General features: G+C 36.6%; 1 protein-coding gene across 2 annotated transcripts in view; it reads right to left on the minus strand.

Moving 5' to 3' along the window:
- The window catches only part of Tpk1 (thiamin pyrophosphokinase 1), a 320,733-nt gene that overhangs the window by 187,627 nt on the left and 121,322 nt on the right, over positions 1–11,784 (minus strand). For both annotated transcript variants that reach the window (XM_021189978.1, XM_029535392.1), the window contains one exon: positions 7,657–7,729. In XM_021189978.1, coding sequence (XP_021045637.1) covers positions 7,657–7,729 — 73 coding nt within the window. The remainder of the gene's footprint in view (positions 1–7,656; positions 7,730–11,784) is intronic.

Genomic DNA, 11,784 nt, shown 5'->3' on the forward strand with positions numbered 1-11,784 from the left:
GAGAAGGAGAAGGAGAAGGAGAAGGAGAAGGAGAAGGAGAAGGAGAAGGAGAAGGAGGAGAAAGAGGAGGAGGAGGATAAGGGGAGAGGGAGGGAGGGGAAGAGGAAGAGGAAGAAAATAGTAGCACACAGAGAGAAAAAAAGAACATAACTTTACCAGAATAATTATATATAGAGAGGTCACACAGAGAGAAAAAGACTAGACATGGGTTAAGACAGAAATGAGCCAGAATGAGAAGGAGCCAGAAATTAGAACAGACTGTCAGACTTAGTTTGAGGTTAAACAAAGCAAACAGTCAGAGGACAAAAAAGAAGCCAGACTGAATTAGTCAACTTGGAGAGGAGTTTGACCCAGAACAACTGAGTTGACCAGCAAGCCAGAGTCCAGAAAGAACTAGAAAGTGCAAACTCATTCAGCAATATGTCTCAGAGGCTGAAAACAGCATAGGCCTAGATAAGAAGCCAGAAGCAGGCTTAGCAGGGTTAGCAGACTGAGGAAGTAAACCTTGGAGACAAGAATTACATCAGGCAAATAAATGTTACAAGGACTTTATTCCAACAATCTCCAGAGAGACTAGGATATCCATGGTGAAGGGATTGGAAGACTGAAGATATTCATGGGTAATGATGCCTACTTACCTAGTACATTTAGACAGCAAGACTTAAGTAACAGAAAATGCAAATCCTATGCAAAGAAAAGGAGATGCTAGGATTTCTGGATCATGAGAAGCACTGCTTTCTTTTTGAGAAACTAGATGAATGGGCATAGTGACTATGAGAAATCTTGGATTCCAGGACAGACTGCCTCTTTATCAATGTCCTACTTCCACCAACTCCTAGCTGTACTACCTGATGTTAGTCATTCAGCATCTTTTCATTTCTAATTTTCTATATGGTATAGTAATATTTCTATTAAGTTGCTACACAAACTAAATAAATTTATAAATGGAAGTACATGCAAATTGGTATATTGTAAGACCTTAAAGTGTGTTGTTACTACCTTAGTTAGCTGTATTTTAGAACAATTTCACCTACACTCTTGACGAATTTTAGAGTAGGTTTGGCTTACAGTGAAATTAAAAATTATTCTCTCCATGTTCTGACACTGGTTATGCATAGCATTTTCCATGGTTAGCATTCTCCTCAGAGTGGCATATTTGTTACAGCTGAACAGAGACACATGTCCTTGTTGCCCAAAGTCCATAGTTTGCACGAGCATTCACTGTCAGTTTTGTGTACTTTATGAGTTTGGCCCAACATGTATAACTATATTCATCATCATATCATATGGTGTATTTTTAATGCCCTAAAATTTCTTTTTAGATATGTTATTTTTCCCCCCATGGGTTTTAAAAACAACCATACGAGTATATAGCTTTCATGAAAAGTTTTTGAAACAATAAAAGACGTTTAGCAGCATCCAAGTACAATTTTAGCCTAGTTAGAAACCAATACATTTTAAAATATTAAGGTAAATTTCTACTTCTTTCAGATGTATTTAAGATAACTCCCTTGTGGGTTTCCAGAAAAGATATATGGAATGTCAAATTTCAGAAACTCATATAATCTCATATCTCTTTTATATGAAATATTATATAAGACCTACACCTTGCCACTCTAGTTCTAAAAGAAGGCTTAGTTCCTGCATCTACATTGACAGCCTTCTATTTACTAGGGATGCCAAGATGAATGGGCACAGATGTGAGAATTCACTAGGTCACCCTGTTAGCAGGAATAAAGAGGAAAGTCCAGATTGAATTGTTTCTATCAAGCTCTGCAAACAAGTACAGAAGGAGAAAGAAACAAAACTGGGAGGTGAACAGACAGGGACCCAAGTGAGTAGGTCCCTTCTACCAGTGACTAAGGAAAGAGAGTGCCAGAGACCCAGAGGGCTGGCATGCATTGATGGGTCATGGAGATCTCACTTGGGAGTGCCTGTGGTTAAAGAGCAAAGGCTCTCCCTTCCCAAATACCTTAAGGATATAAAATCACTTCAAACAGTTTCAAAAAATATACATGCAATCAATTCAATTTGAAAGAGCTATGATTGAGGCAAACGCAGGAATTAAGGTACATTCAGGAGATAGTTTCACATGATGTTCCCCTGGCAGCCTCCTCTTCCCCTTGTAAGATGCTAATAAAGGTTAGGCAGCCAGTTCAGAGAATGTAAAGTAAAGAACCTGTCACTCACTGTCAATGGAAAATGTCTGTCTATAATTCCCTCAGTTACAGCTTTATATCACATCGTATGCTAATTAGTCTTCATGCCTAAGCCTACAGACTTGCTGAGCTCAGAATTTGTTTGCTTTATTTTGTTTCTAGTTTTTTTTTTTAAAAAAAAATTCAAGTGAATGGAGGTGGCCTTTCAGTGTTTTATAATTCACTTTCCTTATATAATAAACAATTATGTTAGCTTGAAAGTTTTTAACAGTTCAGTTTGGTATGTTCTTTAAATTGCTTAATTTTAAAATATCTATATTTTATTGGCATGTGGGTAGGAGGACAGAATAAAAGACACTAGTAAGGGTGAACATAATAATATTCATGAGATCTAAGTAGATCAAGGTAGACATTTTTAATAGGAGACATTCAATTAAATTTAAATAGAACTGAACCCAGAGCTTCATCAAATTCAAAAGATATTCTAAAGGATTCTGACTGCGAATAAAAAAATACATTTATAAATGATATACTTAGAGATATGAACAGACAAGAAATACTTTTAAAGCAGCATTTATGAGAAACAACAGACATGCTCATAGGATAATAACTTTTGAAAGGAAAAGAAAGATTGGACCAGTGTTCTAATCTTTCTAGAGCATCACTGCACCCTGATCACTGTTCCATCATTAGTGTAAACACCTAAGGAACCAGAGGCATGAAACAGGATTTGATTTTTTTCCCCACATGTAGTAAGTAGGGAGACACTCAGTAGTGTAATAAATTAATTTTTTTTACAGTTCAAGAAAAACTCTATTATACACAAAAAAACTAAATAAATGCTATTAACATCCAAATTGTTATTTATTTAAAACACACATGTACCTATCCACCCATTTCACTGACCACTTTAACATTTGGGATCAGTGCCCTCATTTTTAAACTGCAATTAAAATTCAAAGCATTATTCAATATCAGTAATTCACTTATGAAACAATAAAATTTCTATTCACATGTCACCTAGAAGCCAGATTTTAATGACTTTCACTGAGAAAATTCTATGTAAGCCCAAATACCATTTTTAGCTGTAACAAACAGTGAGGTGGCTGTGACATGGGGTAACACAAGAAAACATTATCTATAGAAAGGAAAATTGTTTTTAAAAATTTTGATCTTCTTTGTTGAAAACAGGCTTTAAAACTTAGTATGTGACTTCTATAATATTATATGACAATAAGAAGATTAAATAAGAAAACATTTGTTTAATAAGTCATTCAATTTGCTCACATTCATCACATTTCCCAACTGAGAAAATGTCACAACGCAATGGAAGGCAGGAAGAAACAAGAGTCTAGGCATTGATCTTGGCCTCTAGTTCTATTTCTGCAGCTGCCTGGTGGCCTGTAACCTTGACACACACTAGAAAACGGGTGGTCCACAGCGCAGCCTTTCTGCTGCCCTCATTCAGCTCTACACTGCAGTTGGAATAGCTCAGTCAGATCTTTGCCTTTATAATTATAGTTCTACACAGTCCTTGGGTAGCATGATCCAATTGTGGATGTTCTTTTCTGAACAAAATTAGAGGCCAGATTTCAAGTCCCATGTTTGACTAATAACTAGTGGTGTTACTATTCTATCTAGAGGATGCCCTTTGTGGTTCAGAATTTTCCTGAAGTCCAAACACTCTTTACAGCATAAAAGTACATATATTTGGTCACCAGTGTCCTTGCTATCTTTCTGTTACCACTCACCCCAATTCAATGATTTATACTAGCTAGCTCAATCTTATTTTGGTACTTGAGTAATTTATCAAAAGCTTAGGTGTTATTCATTTTGACCTTGGCCCAGTCTTTGCACCTTGTTCTCTGCTGTCCCTGAACTGAAACACTGAGGAAGGGCGCGTGATGGAACTGTGAAGGTGAAATCACACACCAGACTCATCACATTGCTATGGATGCTGTGAGAAATCCATTCCCAGAGATTCTAAGTATTGTTTGCAAGCAACAGCCAGGGAGGTGCTGTTGAGAAACAGTGGCAGCAGTTCACTCAACAGTTCAAAAGAATTCTTTCACAGAAAGCATGAGAATTAATTAACCTTCAAGCTGTCGCATACAGGGAACCATTTAACTGAGGCCATTGAACTCTATGTGATTACATTTGCAAAGCCATTTTACCTCTGATCCTACTTACCACTACTTATATAGTTATTTATTTATATAAAACCCTGTTGATCTACAACATCTTCAGACACTAGCTGAAACTAGCTCTTCAGTCACTTCAACATAAAGTAGGCATTGTTTGAATCCCTTCTCCTGTAACTAATAAAGAACTACAGAGTATTCCAAAAGTTCTCTGAAAACTAAAATGTATGTGCTCATGAAGAAGGAAAATTACAAAGGCTGAAACTGATGACTTCTGCCTTGAGTCAAAGAAGTTCTGAATTGCCTAGAAAGTAAAAATCAAAACAAACAAACAACAAAAAAACAAAACTAAGACAAACCCTTTAATAAAACCACAGAAACAATATTAACACTATTGAGAGGAATCTCTCATTCAATTAAAAACAGTGACCCAAGCTGGGAACTAAGGCAAACAGATTTTACAGTGACATACAGAGTAAGCACCGGCTTGTATACTCCTTGCAAAGTTCAACCACACATGGGTCAATGCTGGCTCTATGATTACTCCATGATTACAACAATATGTTAGCACTATAAATTTCATTGCTTTCCTAGAGCCCAAGTCTTAGATCACTGAGAGCTCAGAGCAGCCTAGGGACCAGATGGATGTAAAAGTGAAGATAATGCCCCTTCATGTAAAACAGAGGCTTAAGGACTGCTGAAGTTGGAGATAATGGCTTATAGAAATTGTGTGTAATGTTGCATTAACTTGTAATTATCATCATTATTAAACTCACAGCCAAACACTCAGGGTGCACTCTGCAGGGCACAGTAACTGCATGAAGGGCATCACCTGTCTCTTCTAGGAGCATGTTCGTTCAAAAGAAGAGACTTTAACACACAGGACACAGAGAAAAACTGCATTAGACTATGTAGCCTAGAAACGAGAAATGAAAAGAAATTTCTGGATATAACTTTCAAAACTAAATGTTAAAAGGATATAAATTGTGGCAGGCAGATCTCTGTGAGTTTGAGCAAGCCTGATCTACAGAGTGAGTTCCAGGTCAGCCAGGGTTACACAGAGAAACCATGTCTTGAAAAACCAATATGACTTTTCAAGTTCAAAAGCAGGCAAAGCAAGAAATATAAGAAAAATCCATCACAAGTATTAACTGAAAAATCTCCTTTATTGCTGAACCTCAATTTAAAACATGCAGAAGTTTCTTCGAAGCTTATTTCCTTCATTTCTTCACCCTAGACAGTAATGGTCAGACTGACATTTCTGATTCTGGCAAGCCATCAGCATAAAAAGACAGGGAGGTAAGTCAGTTCTGACCAGGTATTTATTCAGCTTGTTTTTGAGTATGCTGCTCCCTGCTTCTCCTTCTGTTTGCTCTGTTGCTGAAAATATGATTAATACCTGTGCATTAGCACAGCTCTGCATTGTAAGCAAGGCTAGAGCTCCTTCCCAGCAAGGCTGAGGTATAGAGTTAATGAGAAGTGAGGCTGTGGGGGAATGAATAGCAACATGCCAATGCTGAAGTAATTGAGCATGAATATCAAACACTGACTTGGGACTGGTCTTCATTTGCTGAAAGAAGGTCTGATCAGCTGGTGGGCAGATGGGACTTGCACAAATCTGCATTCCAGCCAACTCCAGAATTTGCATTCACAACAGCCTTGGTTCACTTATGCCAGTTCTGACTTCCTTTTCCCTTCCTTCCCTTCCCTTATCTTCCTTCTTGCCCTTCTTTCCTAAAATATTGTTGTTTGAGAATTTTACATGCATTTTTTTGCATAATTTCCATTCCACACTAGTCCCACCTCTAGCTGTGTCTTAGCCTATTCAACTCCTCTTTTTCTTTAAATACACACACACACACACACACACACACACACACAGATAGGGGGCAGGCAGAGATGATACTATCAGTGGCCTTGTCCCAGAAGACTAATTTCTTTGTTGAGTTTTTGGGGGGAAATATTTATTTTTATTTTATGGGTATGACTGTCTGTCTGAATGTATGCTTGTACGAGGGCATACTGGGACTGGAGATATAGATGACTGTGAGCTGCCATGGGCGAGGCATTAAATTGGCTTCTCTGGAAGAGCAGAACTACCAACCTATCTCTCCAGCCCCTTCTCCCTGTTTTCATAGTCATTACTTGCCTGAAGCTATTCATTCAATCTTTCCTCTGCATTTAAAAAGTATCTCACCTCTCCCACAGCCTTATAAGAAATTTACTTTATGATCACGGTCATTGCAGTTTCCTTAAAATAAATATATATATTATGGGCTGGAGAGATGGCTCAGTGATTAAGAGCACTGACTACTCTTCCAGAGGTCCTGAGTTCAATTTCCAGCAACGACATGGTAGCTCACAACCATCTATAATGGGATTGGATGCCCTCTTCTGGTATGTCTGAAGACAGCAACAGTGTACTCACATACATTAAATAAATAAACATTTAAAAAATAAATAAAAATAAAAAAATAAATATGATTTGACCATACCAGTTTACAGTGATACACATAATGAAGTTGTACTAGAATTACAGATACTGCAACTTCTCTTTTTAAAATTCTGTATTGTCTTCTAGGACTTTTGAATCCTTTAATCAGTAATTACTGTCATTCACTGATGTGCATCTCCAGTTAGATCTTTTATATAGTTTTTAAGTGTAAAGATCTGAGAAAGATTTGCACACTAGTGAAAAAGTTTGACTATTATTAATCTCAAGGTCTAATTAGTAGCTTCATTTAAAAAAACTTAGATATTATAGAAAACTTCTGAAATTCAAGGAGTATACCATTATACAATTTTATAAAAACTCATTCATAAAGATATTTTAGTAGAGTTTACAATGTGACAAAATAGATGCAGTTTAAGTACATTAACTGGGAATTGGTTGAGTAAAATATTAATATAATCCATTCACTAAACAAGAATAAAATATTAATGAAAATGTATAATGACTAATGAGAGTATAAATAACAAGTTATTAGATATACCTTTGTAAACTATAATCATATTGAATACATATATAACATGTATGTCTAGGGTATGGATTAATGAATATCTGATGGTGATAGAATTTATCAATAATATTTTTCTATTCATCATTTTAAAAGGTTTATATATTTTCTATTATGATCAATTGTATTACTTATATCATAAAATTATAAAATATAAAATATATGTATATAAATATTAATTATGGGTATATATTAAATATGTATTATATATTAAATTTCTACAACAAAAACTATAAAAATAACCAAGCGAGGTTTTCAACCCATCCCCCACCACCCATGATAGTCAGCCAGAGCAATGGCATGAGCCAGAGCTCAAGAGCAAAAGTGGGTGTGCTTTACCTTCTTGGTGTAGTACTCTTTGACTTCAGGCCTAATAGAATCAAAGTCCCCATTGATGAATTCAGGCAAAAAGCTGAAAGAAACAGTTCCATGTGAGTCAACTAGTCTGATCCATTCATTTACGAACTTTAACACTACAGCTGTGAGGGCCAGAGAGAAAGTTAAGATATCCAAAACATGAAGAAACCTAGACTGCATTCAGAATAATGGGGTGTCCTGTCATACATTCCTGATTTCACTAGAATGGACTGAGCCCCACAATTAGTAGGAACAAGGTAAACTCAAACCATCAAGACTTATTGCTTCCAACAAACACACACTGATGAAGATAACTGGTTAAAAACAAAAAAAACAGGGGCTGGTGAGATGGCTCAGCGGTTAAGAGCACTGACTGCTCTTTCAAAGGTCCCGAGTTCAAATTCCAGCAACCATATGGTGGCTCACAACCATCCGTAACAAGATCTGATGCCCTCTTCTGGAGTGTCTGAAGTCAGCTACAGTGTACTTACATATAATAAATAATTAAATCTTAAAAACAAACAAACAAAAAATCCTACACAAACAGCTTTCCCTCCTCCCTATTAACTCTCATACAAGCTTAGAACTTTCAAAGTATTTGAAGAGAAGAATCACATGGCCAAGTCAATTTAAACACATTTTCCAAACACTTCATGACACATTTCTAGAAATACGAGTCTTCTAGAGAGGATTAAGATAATCATATGAAGTCTAGGGTTTTTGGTTAGCAGATAAATGTGCCTGAAGATCTGATTTCCATCTCCATGACTTATACAGAACTGACATGGTATGTTTGCCATTTTCCAAAATGAGTCAGTCAATCAATCAATCAATCAAACAAACAATGGACTTTATAAAAGAACTCCAGGTTTTATATCAGAAGATGGGGATTTTTTTTTCTTTTTTCTTTTTTTTCGAGACAGGGTTTCTCTGTGTAGCCCCTGGCTGTCCTAGAACTCACTCTGTAGACCAGGCTGGTCTTGAACTCAGAAATCTGCCTGCTTCTGCCTCCCAAGTGCTGGGATTAAAGGTGTGCACCACCACTGCCCTGCATGTGGAATTTCTTGATACTGAATATTACTTTAGTTTACTTTCCTGTTATTTTTCAACTCATTTTTTAAAATCCCATTTAACTCTGTCTTCATAAGTCATCATTTATTTTGCATAAAGCACCTATTTGTTTTGGTAGAATTTTTCTGTCCCACTTAATTCCCTTAACTGTGGAGGGATAAAATGCCCTGGATTTTTTCAGAGCTTTAGCAGAGAATAAACAATAGAGTCTCCCACAGCTAAGGAATGTATACTAAAGGAAATGCATATTTTTAGTTCCTACAAAAATATTCTACTATTCAAGTAACAGAAGAATTTTGTCAGTACACACTTGTTTAGTTATCTGATTCAAAGAAATACTAACAGTTTTGCACCACTGGCTTATACTCTTCTTACTCATGTGGCATGAGAGGGAGCCCCAGAATCAGGAGAGCAGTCCAGGCCACAATAACAAAGACCTCACTAGTATTCTAGCTCTGAAGAGATTTTATTCACAAATCAAAGGGTTAAGGGCAGGTCCATAGACTTTCCAAGGAGACCTTTTCCAGCAATGGACACAGCTACCATCCTTCACTCAATGGGCAGAGAAAACAAAAATGTGTTTTCTTTTCTTTACTCATGGGCATGCAACTACCAACAGTAGGCAACAGACCTGACTCTCAGCAGATGGGTGAGGGTTTAAAGCAAGAACAATTGTATAGTAAGAATTATGGCTTAGAATGCCTCATATGTGCATTCAAGATAAAATTAGTAAGGATGTATACGAGAAAACAAGACCATCTTGTCTCTTATACTATTTTGTATCTCCTAACTCAACTAGAAACATTAGGTCAAGCCTAATCTGACTGAGATGGTTTTGGCCAATTTACCCTTAAGTCACACAACTTCCTCTGACTACAAAGTAAAAGGAGTATACTACAAGGATGTGGTCCACAGAGTACGTTGGGGGTACACCAGGGGTACTCCAACTTATAGAATGAGCTGCTGTTACAAAGCCAACAGCTGTGGGTATGGCTCAATGGGAGGATGCATACCTAACACGCTGGAGGTGCTGGGTTCAATTCTCAGCATCAGTAAACAAATAGAAAACAATAACCTGCACCACATGCATAAGTGTGTGTATGAGGATCAATAATTTCTATGTATTATTCACTCAAACTATTCACTGTATGACTGGGCACACCATTAGGTTGATTCAAGATGAGTTAGAATTAGAAAGGAGACCGACGTGGTGACCTTGCCTTGTTCCAAATGGCTTCCTATAACATTCCTTTCCCAAAATGTTCTCAATGCATTGCATCTGTCATGTCATTTCTTTTGCTTAACTTTTTTCTAGTTAAGTAAATTCATACACTCTCAGAGTTTCTTTATAAACCTTCCACTGGACATTATTGTGCCATATGTAAATTAATGTTTTTGGACCACAAAATATTAGCTCAGGAAGGGACATAAGGAATTATTCCTCTAATTTCTCTATTATCTCTGCAGAGCTGAGATCGCACCAAGAGAATGTCCAACTTACTTCACTGTGCAGAAAAGTCACTTGAGCTAAAGGCTCTCATTCTTACCATCTGGTTCAAGTAAACTTCCTAATGAGACTCACTTTGTATTACTCTCCAAATTGTAGTCCCTTAGATATCTAGAAATCAATTGGCAGTTTCCAAATAGCATATTGATTTTGATAATAAATAAAAATGAAAAATACAAGCTGATAGACTGAAGCAGCTGAGCATCTGTCCCATAGGATAGATCATCTTCAAAAGAGAATTAGATTTCCTTTTATTTTTCACAAAGAATAATGTAAGAAAGCAACACCCTAAATTCAATTATATTTTATATAAAATATTAAGAGGAAAACAAAATTACACACATAAATTATAACCAACTTTAGTTACCTTTTAATATAATTCCCTTCATGTAACATATACAAAACATTTCTATTAAATCAATAAGATTATTTCTAAGAAGACTCATGCCAAAAGTTACCTGGCATTCAGGCTACAATGACTAAGATTATTATAAGTTTCCATCATAAAATACAATCTATGAAAGTTCCTGAGTTATATTTTTTATGCTCCAACTAAAAGCCCATTACACATATTCTTCAGTGCCTTTGACCATGGGACATGGGCATTCTGATGGCATTTCTAAGGATGACACTTCACAGATATAGAGGAATTATGTTATGACATAATGACAGTTTACATAAGAAGAATATTTTTAGACTGACAGAAGGGCAGAGGTTTGTGTAGCCCCTGACCCCATCTGCCTACTTTAGACATAGATCTAAACAACATACTTATTATTTCCAGTCTATAGCAGATGACTTATTAGTATTAAAAGATGGCCAAAATTTCCCACAAGTGGCCCAGTTGAACTAAGAGAACTCTTTTGATATTTACATTTTTAACTTATAACAGATCATTTATCAGTGACAAAGAAGAGTCCAAAAAGGGCTGAAAATAAGAATAGGTTAATGGCCCAGCACATGCAGTTACCAAGGAGGCTGATATAGTTAGAAAACATAACATGATATGAAGAAATATAATCATGAAAAATTCATTTCCTGGTAACTATGCAGGGAGCTTTCCTTCAACAAAGTCTTCCCTGAATTCTGCATGAAAAGAAAATGCTACTATTACTATTTTAACATACTCCAAGAGCATGAAATCTCTCACTTTGCATTTTCATAGACAGTTCTTTGTGTGACTTTCAGCTTCTTTGGAGGGTAAGTCATTGATTGGTGCAGGAGTGACTGACCAACCTTGGTGTTCGGGAAAGCGGCATACATACAGGTGCTGACAGTAAGATGATGATGAGACGCCAGCTGAGATGAGGCCCCCCGCACATATACAACAGAGGAGTGCCAGGTCTGGGTTCAGTCAGAGAAGATGCACCTAACCTTAAGTTTAGAGGTCTGGTGGGAGAATGGGAGTACGGGTTATGGAACAGCTGGACGGGGTGGACCAGGAGGGGAATAAAATCTGTAGTGTAAAGAAGAAAAAAGAAGAAAGAAAGAAAGAAAGAAAGAAAGAAAGAAAGAAGGGACGGAGGGAGGGA

This window comes from Mus pahari, chromosome 2 (assembly GCF_900095145.1).
Source record: "Mus pahari chromosome 2, PAHARI_EIJ_v1.1, whole genome shotgun sequence".
NCBI lineage: Eukaryota > Metazoa > Chordata > Mammalia > Rodentia > Muridae > Mus > Mus pahari.